Below are 17,899 nucleotides of genomic sequence, written 5' to 3'. Positions count from 1 at the left end.
TGGAGGTGGCTGACATCCCGGAGGTGAGCACCCTGGAGATGTAACGTTGATCCTCCACCTATAAGAAAGCACAGAGGTCGGGGTGAAGGCTCCGCCAGTCATTGACCAAGTCAGAGGATACAACCAACTCCCTTAACCTCCTAACTGATGTTTGACCACCCCTGGGACCAGTGCGATCCCTCTCCTCGAGGGTGCAATTGAAATCACCTCCAAAGATAATGCGTTCTCTATGACCTATGGACCCCAGCGATGCAAACACGTCTCGGAATAGACTCGCCTGCATTGGGCTAGGCTCAGAGGCATACACGTTTACAAAATGCACTGCACACCATCTTGGCACTCGCGAGGTGAAGCCGGTGGCCTGGCATGAGTTCCTTAACTTGCAATATCTCAGGCCGACAAGATGACCACAAGGATGGAAGTGGAGCTGAGGTGGCTCACGTGGACACAGAGGACAGAGAGATGATGGGATATGGAGGGAGTCCCCCTACCACCATTAACATGAACTTTATGATGCATCTTATTGAGAGCCCTAGGGAGAGACCCAGGCAGAGCCCTAGGGAGAAGGAGCAGAGCTCTCTCTCAAGCCCTCTCCCGTCTTCGCCTTACAGCCCTTCACCAAGGACTGGAGGAGCCTCTGAAATTGGCGCCTCACTTTACAGTCACTTCAACTCTCAGACTGAGAGCCAAAAACACACCCCTCGCCAACTTCAAACAGAAAACGGTCTTCCCGTTCGAAATCACCGACGCAACGGAACCCCACGGCCTCCAACAGCTTTTATAGCGGCGTTCCTACCGACTGAAGAAGTACAGAGCACTGTACAGCGCCCTTAAAAGTCAGTCATTTGAACGGGTCCTCTTCGAGAACTGCAGTTGCCGACCCCGCAGGCTTCGCAAACGACTACGGTGCGCACACTTAGCAGCGGCAGCCCCAGCCCACCATGACGCACAGAATTCAAAAGTTCAACACCACCACCGTGATATTACACAGTCTACACTCAGTGGAAAGGAAACGGTTCAGACAGGAGGGGGGAAAGGAGAATGGATAGGCATGGGAGTCCATGCGAAGTTAAAACCTCAGCGCCTTCCATACCGCTATGAACAGCAACGGCATCTCCTCTTCCTCTGACTGCTTGAAAGTCCGAATTTCTCTTCGCCCGGTCGCCCCGGGACAGACACCCCGAACGGGAAGGGTTTCCGCTGTCAAAAACGAAATAAAGCCGTCCCAGCTCCCGGCAAAGTTTTGACAGTCCGCCGGCTGCACTCACTGCTCAACGACGAAGAGACACGGATCTAAAACTTCACCAAGCAGGATCCTTTCAGGAAAGCAAACTGTTTCAGTCCGCTGCCGAGAAGATGTATTCTCCACAATCCCAAAGCCTTCTAGCCGTCTCCAAAACTGTTCTTTGGTCACTTTTCCGCGAGTTTTCAACTTAAGGAGAGAGATCTCCAACAGCGTGAGCATCTCCCAGTACACCCCTTTGGTTTCACAAAACTATAAAAGTTTATTTACATTGCAATCACATTAGGTACAGAATTCAGTATTTTCAAGACAGTGAAGACACTCAGATTAAAATATCATTACTACTGTCTAGAACTAGGGGACATAGCCTCAAGATTCGGGAGAATAGAGTTAAGATGAAGATGAGGAGGAACTGCTTTTCCCAGAGAGTGGTGAATCTGTAGAATTCTCTGCCCAATGAAGCAGTGAAAGTTACCTCAGTAAATATTTAAGACAAGATTGGATAGATTTTTGCACAGTAGGTGGAGATGAGTCCATGGCCAGATCAGCCATGATCGGGCCATGGCAGAGCAGATTCAACGGACCAGATGGCCGACTCCTGCTCCTATTTCTTATGTTCTTACGTTCTTATGTTAATTCTCCGGGGGGGGGGGGCACCACTCCGAGAAATCTCTCAATGTACCTGTGGTGAACACATAGAGCAGGACAGTTGAGCACAAACATATCCTGGGACCGTAAATGGCCATCTTGGCCAAGCCCAGGAGCCAAGCCTACTAGGAGATCCTCCTCACGACCCATCCCTTTTCGAACGGAGTGCCCGTGTATGGGGAGCGCGGGGCTAAAATTCAGCTAGAACCTCAGCAGCTGCCCCTTAAGAAACAAAGAGGGGCTGCAACCTCCCACATTCCGTGTAAGCATGGTACACTGACTCCTCTACACCCTTTCTATGGTTGAATGGACAGGTGGACGGGATGTCAGTGAACTTGCTCAGGAATCTGTTGTACAGGCCTGCCCGATGCAACACCTTCCACCCCAGGCCCCCAGTGTACAGGGGAAGCACCCCTGCATAAAGAGATTTCCACTGCAGACCTCCTCTGCTGCCGGATGGTAACACAGACCCCCAAGGCGAGTCCGGTCGGCAGACGAGGGCGAGGAAATGGAAGATGTGCAAGAGCAGCACGAACAGAAAACGATTTGGAGTGTCACGGAACGGCACGGTGGGTACCCCCACGAGATTGCTCACATTATGCGGGACCCTCTCCTGCAAGGTCTCCCGACGCCTGGCTCTAACGAGTACATTAGGTGGTGGTGCAGCCACAAGCCCTCCGTGTGCCAGCGCGTCAACACGACACCCGCGGTAATAGGGTCAGGACCAGTCTCCCCCAGTGCAGTGTGTCCCTCCCCCAGTACAACCCCTCTCATAGTGTGTCCCTCCCACGGTACAACCCTCCCCCCCCCCCACATAGTGTGTCCCCCCATGGTAGAACCCCTCACACGGTACAACCCCTCCCATAGTGTGTCCCTCCCACGGTACAACCCTCCCGTAGTGTGTCCCTCCCACGGTACAACCCTCCCACGGTACAACCCCTCCCGTAGTGTGTCCCTCCCTTTTACTGTCCCTTTTATGTTACAAAACTACAAAAGTTTATTCACATAAAAATACACAAAATAGAAGATCAAGACAGTGAACAATTTCAAATTAAATTGTGGTTATTACTGTCTGTAAGACTCTTGGCAGTGTTCAGGATCGGTGAGATCTTGGGAATCTGCTATGCAGGTTGACAGTGTGGTTAAGAAGGCGTATGGTGTGTTGGCCTTCATCAGCCGTGGGATTGAGATCAAGAGTCGTGAGGTAATGTTACAGCTATATAAGACCTTAGTTAGACCCCACTTGAAGTATTGTGTTCAGTTCTGGTCACCTCACTATAGGAAGGATGTGGAAACTATAGAAATGGTGCACAGGAGATTTACAGGGATGTTGCCTGGATTGGGGAGCATGCCTTATGAGAATAGGTTGAGTGAACTTGGCCTTTTCTCCTTGGAGCGACGGAAGATGAGAGGTGACCTGATTGAGGTGTATAAGATGATGAGAGGCATTGATCGTGTGGATAGTCAGAGGCATTTTCCCAGGGCTGAAATGGCTTCCACAAGAGGGCACAGGTTTAAGGTGCTGGGGAGTAGGTACAGAGGAGATGTCAGGGGTAAGTTTTTTACGCAGAGAGTGGTGAGTGCGTGGGATGGGCTGCCGGCAACGGTGGTGGAGGTGGATCCGATAGGGTCTTTTAAGAGACTTTTGGATCGGTACATGGAGCTTAGAAAAATAGAGGGCTACGGTTAACCCTAGCAATTTCTAAGGTAGGGACATGTTCAGCAAAAATTTGTGGGCCGAACGGCCTGTACTGTGCTGTAGGTTTTCTATGTTCGTAACTCAACGGGTCAGGCAGCTTCTAGGAAAAGAGTACAGTTGACTTTTCGGGTTGAAACTCTTTTCCTAGAAGCTGCCTGGCTCACTGAGTTCCTTGGAATTCCTTTCGTGTGTTGCTTGGATTTCCAGCATCTGCAGATTTTCTCTTGTTTGTGAGCCTCTCTCAGTACTGTCCCTCCCACACCAGTGGGTTTAATGTCCATCTCCCTGCGGAAAGTCTGTCCTAATTCCACTCTGATCTTTATTGGCAGGTCCCACCGACACGTGCCTCATCCCACAGGTAGGCTGAAGGGTTTACCTGGTGAACATGCTGAGACTACAGTTTGAGTTGAGTGATTTCAGGAGGACTGACTCTCCCTCGATCCTGCAGGTATGGGTGTGAGTTCTGGCTGCAAGCAACATGCCCAGAAGATGAATCTTGGATCAGGGCGGAGATCGAAGCCCAACTGAAGAATGCAAGTTATGTTGGAGCAATAATGTCGCTGGAGGCTGAACCTGGAACCATCCTCGTCCATCACTTGGGTAAGACCCAGGCTGCTGGTTTAGTCACACAGCGATTCCACACCCCAGCCTCGACCGTCACTGGGGTACGGATCAGAATCAGAATTAGTTGTAATGTCTCTGCCATATGTTGTGAAATTTATTATTTTTTTGCAGCAGTACATTTCAATGCATAACAATAAAAAACTGTAAATTCCAGTAAATATATATAAAAATAATTAAAAAGTGCAAAAAGAGAGCAATAAAAATAGTCAGGCAGTGTACGTGGGATCGTCGTCTGTTCGGAAATCTGACGGCAGAAGTGACAGAAGCTGAGTCTGGAGAATTACGTGTGTCTCCAGTATCCTGTCAGGGAGAAGAGGGCAGGTCCTGGATATCGGGATCCTTTACGGTGGACGCTGCCTTCTGAGGCATCGCCTTCGACGATGGGGAGTCTAGTACAGGCAGCAGACTGGAACGATGGCCGATTCCTGCCCCCATCTGCTCTCTCAGTCACTGTGAGCAACAGCCGTTCAGGCTGTTCATCCAGTGTTTGGGTGAAGGAAATTTCTCCCACACACCTCGCTTCTGACGGTCCTTGTGTTGTGTTTAAACATCAATTATGTTTTCTGTCCCTGACCCACTAGTGCCTGGCAAGTGTCCGCAACACCACTGCGGGACGTATATCTGGCCGTCCACGCTGCCCTTGGAGACAGCTCAGCTGCATCGTGAAGGGTTCTCAGCTGCCCTCTGCCACAGGAAATGGTGAGGAGTTTCACAGCATCTGGGCTCCCGGGTACAAGCAGGAAACCGTATGATTGTAAAAATTACCCGATCACAAGCTGCTTACAGTCAATGCTGACAGATGTCAGCTCCTTCGTAACACTCATTTCCCGAGGAAGACACTATAAAAGTCCCATTATAGGAGAAAATCTGGGTGGGGCGGGGTGGAGGGTAACACCATTTTCATCGCCAGCAGGGTATTACAGAGCTAACCAATGCTAACTGGTTCCCTGATCCAGATAGTTTCAGCTTGCGATGCTGCTTGTAGTACCCTGGTTGTAATCTTCCGAACATCCTCCGAGTATGCAAGAGTTCAAGCGGTTTGGAAATTGTCATGTTCCACTCAGACACAGGAGGCCAGTTGCATGTTCTGTGAACAGGGATTTGGGATCCCTGTACATTATGCACAGGTCACCAGGCAGTATGGAGGAGATGGGCTTTTCATTCAAAGCAGCTGAAGAGTCAAAGTTCTGAAGCTTTACCTGAGGTCGTGGTTACAGGTGAGGGGTGTAGCCATGGATCTCAGGTACAGGTGAGGGGTGTAGCCATGGGTCTCAGGTACAGGTGAGGGGTGTAGTCATGGGTCCCAGGTACAGGTGAGGGGTGTAGCCATGGGTCTCAGGTACAGGTGAGGGGTGTAGTCATGGGTCCCAGGTAGAGGTGAGAGGTGTAGTAATGGGTCTCGGGTACAGGTGAGGGGTGTAGCCATGGGTCTAAGTTATAGGTGAGGGGTGTAATCATGGGTCTCAGGTACAAGTGAGGGTGTGTCTATCTTCAGGTCTCAAGTACAATTGAAGAGGTGTAACCACAGGTCTCAGGTACAGGTGAGGAGGTGTTACCACAGGTCTCAGGTACAGGTGAGGGGTGTAGCCATTGGTCTCAGGTACAGGTGAGGGATGTAACCATGGATCTCAGATACAGGTGAGGGATGTAACCATGGGTCTCAGGTACAGGTGAGGGATGTAACCATGGGTCTCAGGTACAGGTGAGGGGTGTAACCATGGGTCTCAGGTACAGGTGAGGGGTGTAACCATGGATCTCAGGTACAGGTGAGGGATGTAACCATGGATCTTAGGTACAAGTGAGGGATGTAACCATGGGTCTCAGGTACAGGTGAGGGATGTAACCATGGGTCTCACGTACAGGTGAGGGATGTAACCATGGGTCTCAGGTACAGGTGAGGGGTGTAACCATGGGTCTCAGGTACAGGTGAGGGGTGTAACCATGGATCTCAGGTACAGGTGAGGGATGTAACCATGGATCTTAGGTACAAGTGAGGGATGTAACCATGGGTCTCAGGTACAGGTGAGGGATGTAACCATGGGTCTCAGGTACAGGTGAGGGGTGTAACCATGGATCTCAGGTACAGGTGAGGGGTGTAACCATGGGTTGCAGGTAAAGACCAGGGTGTATAGCCATGGGTCACAGGTACAGGATAGGGTGTGTTATTTCTTATTCAACTCTATAGAGAATAATGGGTTAGTCTACAGAGCCAGTGTTCTATTTTGGATGTCAGATGTGGGATTTCCGGGAGATTCCAGCCTCCCTGATGGCCACATCTGCTCCAGGTGTGTGGACTTGCAGCTCATCAGAGACCACGTTCGGGAACTGGGGCTGCAGCTCGATGACCTTCGGCTTGTTCGGGAGGGTGAAGCAGTGATAGACAGGAGCTACAGGGAGGTGGTCACCCCAAGGCTACAGGAGACAGATAAACGGATGACTGTCAGGAGACGGAAGGGAGAACATCAGATAGTGGAGAGCACCCCTGCGGCCATCCCCCTGAACAATAAGTACCCCCTTTTGAATATTGTTGGGTGTAGGCGATCAGCCTGGGGAAACAACAGTGGCTGTGCCTCTGGCACAGAGTCTGGCCCTGCGGCTCAGAAGGGGAAGCAACTGAAGAGGTTGGCAGCAGTAAAAGGGACTCTCTAGTCAGGGGGGCAGGTAGGCAGTTCTGTGGATGTAAAAAGGAAACACGGATGGTAGTTTGCCTCCCAGGTGCCGGGGTCTGGGATGTTTCTGGCCGTGTCCACAATATCTTGAAAAGGGAGGGTGAGCAGCCAAGGTCGTGATACATATTGGTACCAACATCATCGGGAGAAACAGGAAGGAGTCCTGAAAACAGACTACAGGGAGTTCGGAAGGAGGCTGAGAAGCAGGACCTCAAGGGTAATAATTTTAGGATTACTGCCTGTGCCACACGACAGTGAGGATAGGAATAGAATGAGAAGGAGATAAATGCGTGGCTGAAGAATTGAACTGGGGGCAGGGATTCAGATTTCTGGATCATTGGAACCTCTTCTGGGGCAGGTGTGTGCTGAACAGAAGGGACAAGTTGCACTTGAATCTGAGGGGGACCGATATCCTTGCAAGCAGGTTTGCTAAAGCTGTTGGGAGTGTTTTAAACTAATATGACAGGGGGATGGGGACCAGTATGATAGAACTGAGGATGAGCCAGTGGGTTTACAAGTAGATGATGTATGTTACATGAATGTAAGGAAGGACAAGCCAATGATTGGGTACAAATGTAGTCAGAGCAAAGAGTTCAATTGTATCACAGAGACAAAACTCAAAAGGGTGAAGAACGCAGACTGAAGGTGCTGTATTTAAAAGTGTGTGGTGTTCAGAATAAGGTTGATGAACTCATAGTGCAATTAGAGATTGGTCGATTTGATGTGGCCATCACTGAGTTGTGGTCGAAGAAGGCCATAGTTGGGAATTTAACATCAAAGGATATACTTTGTATCAAAAGGACAAGCAGGAAGGCATAGGCGGTGGTGTGGCTCTGTGAGTAAGAGATGGAATTCCATCTTTAGAGAGAGGTGACAGGGTCAGAGAATGTTGAATCTTTGTGGTTGGAGTTAAGTAATTGCCAGGGTGAATAAAACCATAAAAGTCATAGTCATAGTCATACTTTATTGATCCCGGGGGAAATTGGTTTTCATTACAGTTGCACCATAAATAATAAATAGTAATAGAACCATAAATAGTTAAATAGTAATCTGTAAATTATGCCAGTAAATTATGAAATACGTCCAGGATCAGCCTATTGGCTCAGGATGTCTGACCCTCCAAGGGAGGAGTTGTAAAGTTTGATGGCCACAGGCAGGAATGACTTCCTGTGACACTCAGTGCTGCATCTCGGTGGAATGAGTCTCTGGCTGAATGTACTCCTGTGCCCACCCAGTACATTATGTAGTGGATGGGAGACATTGTCCAAGATGGCATGCAACTTAGACAGCATCCTCTTTTCAGACACCACTGTCAGAGAGTCCAGTTCCATCCCCACAACATCACTGGCCTTACGAATGAGTTTGTTGATTCTGTTGGTATATATGGGAATCATATATAGGCCTCCAAATAGTCACCAAGATGTGGGGTTGAGATTGCAAAGGGAGCTGGAAAAGGCATGTAATAAGGGTAATGTCACAATAGTAGTGGGGGTCTTCAATATGCAAGGGGATTGGGAAAATCAGTTTGGTATCGGATCGCAAGAGGTGGAATTTGTTGAATGCCTACGAGATGGCTTTTTAGAACAGCTTGTGTATGAACCTACTCAGGGAGAGGGTATCTTAGATTGGGTGTTGTGTAATAACCCGGATCTTATTCGGGAGATTAATGTAAAGGAACCCTTGGGAGGCAGTGATCATAATATGATTGAATTCATACTGCAATTTGAGAGGGAGAAGTACAAGTTAGATGTATCAGTATCACAATGAAATAAAGGGAATTACAGAGGCATGAGAGAGGAGCTTGCCCAGGTAGATTGGAGGAGGATACTGGCGGGGAGGTTGGCGGAGCAGGAACGACTGAAGTTTCTGAGAATAGTTCACAAGGTGCAGGGTAGATACGTCCCACAGAGGAAGAAGTTCTCAAATGGCAGGGACAACAATGGCTGACAAGGGAAGATAAGGACTGCATAAAAGTCAAGGGAAGGGCATATAATGTAGCAAAAGTGAGTGGGAAGTTGGATGATTGGGAAGCTTTTAAAATCCAACAAAAGGCAACTAAAAAAGCTGTAAGAAGGGAAAAGATGAAATATGAGGGCAGATTAGCCAGTAATATAAAACAGGATTTCAAAAGTTTTTTCAGTTCTATAAAGAATAAAATTGAGGTGAGAGTTGATTTTGGACCACTAAAAAATGATGTTGGTGAGGTAGTAATGGGGGATAACAAAATGGCAGATGAACTTAATGGGTACTTTGCATCAGTCTTCACCGTGGAAGACATTAGCAATGTGCCAGAGAGCAGGAGAGAGTGCCATTGCTATTACAGAGGAAAAAGTGCCAGGCAAATGCAAAGGTCCTAAGGTGGATAAGTCACCTGGACCAGATGGACGACATCCCAGAGTCCTGAGAGAGGTTGCTGAAGAGATAATGGATGCATTGACCATAATCTTTCAAGAATCACTGGATTATAACCATATAACCATATAACAATTACAGCAGGGAAACAGGCCATCTCAGCCCTTCTAGTCTGTGCCGAACTCTTACTCTCACCTAGTCCCACCGGCCTGCACTCAGCCCATAACCCTCCATTCCTTTCCTGTCCATATAGCTATCCAATTTAACTTTAAATGACAACATCGAACCTGCCTCAACCACTTCTGCTGGAAGCTCGTTCTACACAGTCACCACTCTCTGAGTAAAGAAGTTGCCCTTCATGTTTACCCCTAAACGTTTGCCCTTTAACTCTCAACTCATGTCCTCTTGTTTGAATCTCCCCCACTGTCAATGGAAAAAGCGTACCCACATCAACTCTATCTATCCCCCTCATAATTTTAAATACCTCTATCAAGTCCCCCCTCAACCTTCTACGCTCCAAAGAAAAAAGATCTAACTTGTTCAATCTTTCTCTGTAACTTAAGAGATGAAACTCAGGCAACATTTTAGTAAATCTCCTCCGTACTCTCTCAATTTTATTGACATCTTTCCTATAATTTGGTGACCAGAACTGTACACAATACTCCAAATTTGGCCTTACCAATACCTTATACAATTTCAACATTACATCCCAACTCCTATACTCAATGCTTTGATTTATAAAGGCCAGCATACCAAAAGCTTTCTTCACCACCCTATCCACATGAGATTCCACCTTCAGGGAACTATGCACCATTATTCCTAGATCCCTCTGTTCTACTGCATTCCTCAATGTCCAACCATTTACCATGTATGTCCTATTTTGATTAGTCCTACCAAAATGTAGCACCTCACATTTATCAGCATTAAACTCCATCTGCCATCTTTCAGCCCACTCTTCTAACTGGTCTAAATCTCTCTGCAAGCTTTGAAAACCTACTTCATTATCCACAACTCCACTTATCTTAGTATCATTTGCATACTTACTAATCCAATTTACAACCCCATCATCCAGATCATTAATATATATGACAAACAACTTTGGACCCAGTACAGATCCCTGAGGCACACCACTAGACATCGTCCTCCAATCTGCCACACAGACCTACCACTACTCTCTGGCGTCTCCCATCCAGCCACTGCTGAATCCATTTTACTACTTCAATGCTAATACCTAACAATTGAACCTTCCTAACTAACCTTCCGTGTGGAACCTTGTCAAAGGCCTTACTGAAGTCCATATAGACAACATCCACCGCTTTACCCTCATCAACTTTCCTAGTAACCTCATCAAAAAAATTCAATAAGATTTGTCAAACATGACCTTCCACGCACAAATCCATGTTGACTGTTCCTAATCAGACTCCATCTATCCAGATAATTATATATACCATCTCTAAGAATACTTTCCATCAATTTACCCACCACTGATGTCAAACTCACAGGCCGATAATTGCTAGGTTTACTCTAAGAAACCTTTTTAAACAATGGAACATCATGAGCAATACGCCAATCCTCCGGCACCATCTCTGTTTCTAATGACATTTGAAATATTTCTGTCAGAGCCCCTGCTATTTCCACACTAACTTCGCTGAAGGTCCTAGGGAATATCTTGTCTGGGCCTGGGGACTTATCCACTTTTTTATTCCTTAAAAGCACCAGTACTTCCTCTTCTTTAATCATCATACTTTCCATAACTACCCGACTTGTTTCCCTTACCTTACACAATTCAATATCCTTCTCCTTAGTGAATACCGAAGAAAAGAAATTGTTCAAAATCTCTTTTGGCTCTGCACATAGCCATCCACTCTGATTCTCTAAGGGACCAATGTTATCCCTCACTATCTTTTTGCTATTAATATAGCTATAGAAACCCTTTGGATTTATTTTCACCTTACTTGCCAAAGCAGCCTCATATCTTCTTTTAGTTTTTTAAATTTCTTTCTTAAGATTGTTTTTACATTCTTTATATTCCTCAAGCACCTCATTTACTCCAAGCTGCCTTTATTTATTGTAAGTCCCTCTCTTTTTCCGAACCAAGTTTCCAATATCCCTTGAAAACCATGGCTCTCTCAAACTCTTAACTTTTCCTTTCAACCTAACAGGAACATAAATATCCTGTACCCTCAAAATTCCACCATTAAATGACCTCCATGTCTCTATTACATCCTTCCCATAAAAAAAATTGTCCCAATCCACTCCTCCTAAATCCTTTCGCATCTTCTCAAAGTTGGCCTTTCTCCAATCAAAAATCTCAACCCTGGGTCCAGTCCTATCCTTCTCCATAATTATATTGAAACGAATGGCATTCTGATCACTGGACCTGAAGTGCTCCCCAACACATACCTCCGTCACTTGACCTATCTCATTCCCTAACAGGAGATCCAACACTGCCCCTTCTCTAGTTGGTACCTTTATGTATTGCTGCAAAAAACTATCTTGCACACATTTTACAAAGTCCAAACCATCCAGCCCTTTTACAGAATGGGCTTCCCAGTCAATGTGTGGAAGATTAAAATCTCCCATAATCACAACCTTGTGCTTACTACAAATATCTGCTATCTCCTTACAAATTTGCTTCTCCAATTCTTGCTACCCATTAGGTGGTCTATAATACACCCTTATAAGCATCACTACACCTTTCCCATTCTTCAATTCCACCCAAATAGCCTCCCTAGATGAGCCCTCTAATCCATCCTGCCAAAGCACCGCCGTTATATTTTCTCTGACAAGCAATGCAGCGCCTTGCCCTCTTGTCCCTCCGGATTCTATCACACCTGATGCAATGAAATCTAGGAATATTTAGTTGCCAATCACACCCCTCCTACAACCATGTTTCACTAACAGATCTAATTCTGGCATGTTACAGATCTAATTCTGGCATGTTCCCGGAGGACTGGAAGATTGCAAATATCACTCCACTCTTTAAGAAGGAAGGAAGGCAAAAGAAAGGAAATTATAGGCCAGTTAGCCTAACCTCAGTTGTGGGGAAGTGTTGGAGTCTATTATTAAGGATAAAGTTTTGAGGTACTTGGAGACTGATGATAAAATAAGTCAAAGTCAGCATGGTTTCTGTAAAGGGAAATCTTGCCCAACAAATAGAAACATGGAAACAGAGTAATCTATAGCACATTACAGGCCCTTCGGCCCACAATGTTGTGCCGACCATGTAACCTATTCTAGAAACTGCCTAGAATTTCCCTACCTCACAGCCCTCTATTTTTCTAAGCTCCACGTAACTATCTCAGAGTATCTTAAAAGACCCTGTTGTATCCGCCTTCACTGGTAGTGCATTCCACGCACCCACTCTGTTAGAGTTCTTTGAGGAAGTAACCAGCAGGGTGGACACCTCACTACAGGAAGGATGTGGATACTTTTGAGAGATTTACATGGATGTTGCCTGGATTGGAGGGCGTACCTTAAAATAGGTTGAGTGAACTCAGCCTTTTTTCCTTGGAGCGACGGAGGATGAGAGGTGACCTGACAGAGGTGTATAAGATGATGAGAGGTATTGATCGTGTGGATAGTCAGAGGCTTTTTCCCAGAGCTGAAATGACTAACACAAGGGGGCTTAGTTTTAATCTGATTGGAAGTCAGTACAGAGGAGATGTCAGGGGTAAGTTTTTCCACACAGAGAGTGGTGGGTGCGTGGAATGGGCTGCCGGCAACGGTGGTGGAAGCGGATACAATAGGGTCTTTTAAGAGCCTCTTAGGTAGATACATGGAGTTTAGAAAAGTAGAGGGCTATGCGCTGGAGAAATTCTAGGCTGTTTCCAGAATAGGTTACATGGTCAACACAACATTGTGGGCCGAAGGGCCTGTAATGTGCTGTAGATTTCTATGTTCTCTGAGAAATGAGAGACAGTGGATGTCATTTACTTGGATTTTCAGAAGGCATTTGGTAAGGTGCCACACATGAGGCTGCTTAACAAGATAGAATCCTATGATGTTACAGGAAAGGTACTGACATGGATAGAGGAATGGCTGATGGCAGGAGGCAGCGAGTGGGAATAAAAGGGGTCTTTTCTGGTTGGCTGCCAGTGACTAGTGGTGTTCCCCGGGGGTCAGTATTGGGACCGCTGATTTTCACATTGTTTGTCAATGATTTAGATAATGCAATTGATGGCTTTGTAGCAAAGTTTGCAGATGATAGGAAGATAGGTGGAGGGGCAGGTAGTGCTGAGGAAGCAATGTAATTGCAGCAAGATTTAGACAAATTGGAAGAATAGGCATAAAAGTGGTAGATGGAATACAGTGTTTGGAAATGTATGATAATGCATTTTGGTAAAAGGAATAATAGTGCAGACTATTATCTAAACGGGGAGAAGGTTCAAACATCAGAGATGCAGAGGGACTTGTGAGTCCTCGTGCACACTTCCGGAAGGTTAATTCACAGGTTGAGTGTGTGGTAAAGGTAAATGCAATGTTGGCATTTATTTAAAGAGGAATAAAATATAAAAGCAATAAGATACTGCTGAGCCTTTATGAGACACTAGTCAGGCCGCACTTGCAATATTGCCAACAGTTTTGGGCCCCATATATTGCGGATAGGATTGGGTCTTTTAAGAGACTTTTGGATCGGTACATGGAGCTCAGAAAAATAGAGGGCTATGGGTAATCCTAGGATATTTCTAAGGTAGGGACATGTTCGACACAGCGTTGTGGGCCGAAGGGCTTGTATTGTGCTGTAGGTTTTCTATGTTCCTAAATCTCAGAAAGGATGTGTCGTCTTTGGAGTGAGTCTGGAGGAGGTTCACTAGGATGATTCTGGAAATGAAGAGGTTAACATATTAGGAGCGTTTGACAGCTTTGGACCTGTACTCACTGGAATTTAGAAGAATGCCGGGGGATGGGTTGGGGTAGTGGGATCTCATCTGTGGGAGTATCCAGAACTAGAGGGCACCAGCCTCAAAATTGAGAGGTGACTCTTTAGGATGGAGAGGTGACCCTTTAGAATAGAGGTAATCAGAAAGATTGTTAGCCAGAGAGTAATGAAGCTGTGGAATGATTTGCAATACAGACTGCGGTGGAGGCCAAGTCTGTGTGTATATTTAATGCAGAAGTTGATAATTTCCTGACTGCTCAGAGTATCAAAAGATATGGCAAGGGGGCAGGGGTTTGGAGTTGAGTGGGATCTGTGATCAGCTATCATTGAATGGCAGAGCAGACTCGATGGGCTGAATGTCCTAATTCTGCTCCTATGTCTTATGGTCTTATGGTACAGGACAGGGTGTGTAGCCATGAGTCGTAGGTACAGGTGAGGGTGTGTAGCCACGGATCTCAGGTACAGATGAGACTGTGTAACCATGACTCACAGGTACAGGTGAGGGTGTGTAACCATGACTCACAGGTACAGCTGAGGGGTGTAGCCACGGATCTCAGGTACAGGTGAGGGTGTGTAGCCACGGATTTCAGGTACAGGTGAGAGTGTGTAACCATGACTCGCAGGTACAGGTGAGAGTGTGTAACCATGACTCACAGGTACAGGTGAGGGGTGTAGCCACGGATCTCAGGTACAGGTGAGGGGTGTAGCCACGGATCTCAGGTAAAGGTGAGGGGTGTAACCATGAGTCACAGGTACAGGTGTGGGGTGTAGCCATGGCTCAGAGGTACAAGTGAGGGGTGTAGCCATGGATCTCAGATACAGGTGAGGGGTGTAGCCACGGATCTCAGGTACAGGTGAGGGGTGTAGCCACAGATCTCAGGTACAGGTGAGAGTGTGTAACCATGACTCACAGGTACAGGTGAGAGTGTGTAACCATGACTCACAGGTACAGGTGAGGGGTGTAGCCACGGATCTCAGGTACAGGTGAGGGGTGTAGCCATGACTCACAGGTACAGGTGAGGGGTGTAGTCATGACTCACAGGTACAGGTGAGGGGTGTAGCCACGGATCTCAGGTACAGGTGAGGGGTGTAGCCACAGATCTCAGGTACAGGTGATAGTGTGTAACCATGACTCACAGGTACAGGTGAGGGTGTGTAACCATGACTCACAGGTACAGGTGAGGGGTGTAGCCATGACTCACAGGTACAGGTGAGGGGTGTAGCCATGGATCTCAGGTACAGGTGAGAGTGTGTAACCATGACTCACAGGTACAGGTGAGGGGTGTAGCCACGGATCTCAGGTACAGGTGAGGGGTGTAGCCACGGATCTCAGGTAAAGGTGAGGGGTGTAACCATGAGTCACAGGTACAGGTGTGGGGTGTAGCCATGGCTCAGAGGTACAGGTGCGGGGTGTAGCCATGACTCACAGGTACAGGTGAGGGTGTGTAACCATGACTCACAGGTACAGGTGAGGGGTGTAGCCACGGATCTCAGGTACAGGTGAGAGTGTGTAACCATGACTCACAGGTACAGGTGAGAGTGTGTAACCATGACTCACAGGTACAGGTGAGGGGTGTAGCCACAGATCTCAGGTACAGGTGAGGGTGTGTAGCCACAGATCTCAGGTACAGGTGAGAGTGTGTAACCATGACTCGCAGGTACAGGTGAGAGTGTGTAACCATGACTCACAGGTACAGGTTAGGGGTGTAGCCACGGATCTCAGGTACAGGTGAGGGGTGTAGCCACGGATCTCAGGTAAAGGTGAGGGGTGTAACCATGAGTCACAGGTACAGGTGTGGGGTGTAGCCATGGCTCAGAGGTACAGGTGAGGGGTGTAGCCATGGATCTCAGATACAGGTGAGGGGTGTAGCCACAGATCTCAGGTACAGGTGAGGGGTGTAGCCACAGATCTCAGGTACAGGTGAGAGTGTGTAACCATGACTCACAGGTACAGGTTAGGGGTGTAGCCACGGATCTCAGGTACAGGTGAGGGGTGTAGCCACGGATCTCAGGTAAAGGTGAGGGGTGTAACCATGAGTCACAGGTACAGGTGTGGGGTGTAGCCATGGCTCAGAGGTACAAGTGAGGGGTGTAGCCATGGATCTCAGATACAGGTGAGGGGTGTAGCCACGGATCTCAGGTACAGCTGAGGGGTGTAGCCACAGATCTCAGGTACAGGTGAGAGTGTGTAACCATGACTCACAGGTACAGGTGAGAGTGTGTAACCATGACTCACAGGTACAGGTGAGGGGTGTAGCCACGGATCTCAGGTACAGGTGAGGGGTGTAGCCATGACTCACAGGTACAGGTGAGGGGTGTAGTCATGACTCACAGGTACAGGTGAGGGGTGTAGCCACGGATCTCAGGTACAGGTGAGGGGTGTAGCCACAGATCTCAGGTACAGGTGATAGTGTGTAACCATGACTCACAGGTACAGGTGAGGGTGTGTAACCATGACTCACAGGTACAGGTGAGGGGTGTAGCCATGACTCACAGGTACAGGTGAGGGGTGTAGCCATGGATCTCAGGTACAGGTGAGAGTGTGTAACCATGACTCACAGGTACAGGTGAGGGGTGTAGCCACGGATCTCAGGTACAGGTGAGGGGTGTAGCCACGGATCTCAGGTAAAGGTGAGGGGTGTAACCATGAGTCACAGGTACAGGTGTGGGGTGTAGCCATGGCTCAGAGGTACAGGTGCGGGGTGTAGCCATGACTCACAGGTACAGGTGAGGGTGTGTAACCATGACTCACAGGTACAGGTGAGGGGTGTAGCCACGGATCTCAGGTACAGGTGAGAGTGTGTAACCATGACTCACAGGTACAGGTGAGAGTGTGTAACCATGACTCACAGGTACAGGTGAGGGGTGTAGCCACAGATCTCAGGTACAGGTGAGGGTGTGTAGCCACAGATCTCAGGTACAGGTGAGAGTGTGTAACCATGACTCGCAGGTACAGGTGAGAGTGTGTAACCATGACTCACAGGTACAGGTTAGGGGTGTACCCACGGATCTCAGGTACAGGTGAGGGGTGTAGCCACGGATCTCAGGTAAAGGTGAGGGGTGTAACCATGAGTCACAGGTACAGGTGTGGGGTGTAGCCATGGCTCAGAGGTACAGGTGAGGGGTGTAGCCATGGATCTCAGATACAGGTGAGGGGTGTAGCCACGGATCTCAGGTACAGGTGAGGGGTGTAGCCACAGATCTCAGGTACAGGTGAGAGTGTGTAACCATGACTCACAGGTACAGGTGAGGGTGTGTAACCATGACTCACAGGTACAGGTGAGGGGTGTAGCCACGGATCTCAGGTACAGGTGAGGGGTGTAGCCATGACTCACAGGTACAGGTGAGGGGTGTAGTCATGACTCACAGGTACAGGTGAGGGGTGTAGCCACGGATCTCAGGAACAGGTGAGGGGTGTAGCCACAGATCTCAGGTACAGGTGAGAGTGTGTAACCATGACTCACAGGTACAGGTGAGGGTGTGTAACCATGACTCACAGGTACAGGTGAGGGGTGTAGCCACGGATCTCAGGTAAAGGAGAGGGGTGTAACCATGAGTCACAGGTACAGGTGTGGGGTGTAGCCATGGCTCAGAGGTACAGGTGAGGGGTGTAGCCATGGATCTCAGATACAGGTGAGGGGTGTAGCCACGGATCTCAGGTACAGGTGAGGGGTGTAGACACAGATCTCAGATACAGGTGAGAGTGTGTAACCATGACTCGCAGGTACAGGTGAGAGTGTGTAACCATGACTCACAGGTACAGGTTAGGGGTGTAGCCACGG

At 47.9% G+C, this 17,899-nt stretch overlaps 1 protein-coding gene across 3 annotated transcripts in view; it reads left to right on the top strand.

Annotated features, from left to right (window-relative positions):
- Positions 1–17,899, top strand: part of adgrg4a (adhesion G protein-coupled receptor G4a) — a 172,818-nt gene that overhangs the window by 92,860 nt on the left and 62,059 nt on the right. For 2 of the 3 annotated variants that reach the window (XM_063061469.1, XM_063061468.1), the window contains exons 6-8: positions 3,920–3,948; positions 4,039–4,190; positions 4,796–4,913. In XM_063061469.1, the coding sequence (XP_062917539.1) occupies positions 3,920–3,948; positions 4,039–4,190; positions 4,796–4,913 (299 nt within the window). The remainder of the gene's footprint in view (positions 1–3,919; positions 3,949–4,038; positions 4,191–4,795; positions 4,914–17,899) is intronic. The other variant, XM_063061470.1, reaches the window with a different exon arrangement.

Source organism: Mobula hypostoma, chromosome 10, assembly GCF_963921235.1.
Source record: "Mobula hypostoma chromosome 10, sMobHyp1.1, whole genome shotgun sequence".
NCBI classification, from domain to species: Eukaryota; Metazoa; Chordata; class Chondrichthyes; order Myliobatiformes; family Myliobatidae; genus Mobula; species Mobula hypostoma.
This window is presented reverse-complemented; position numbering and strand designations above follow the sequence as displayed.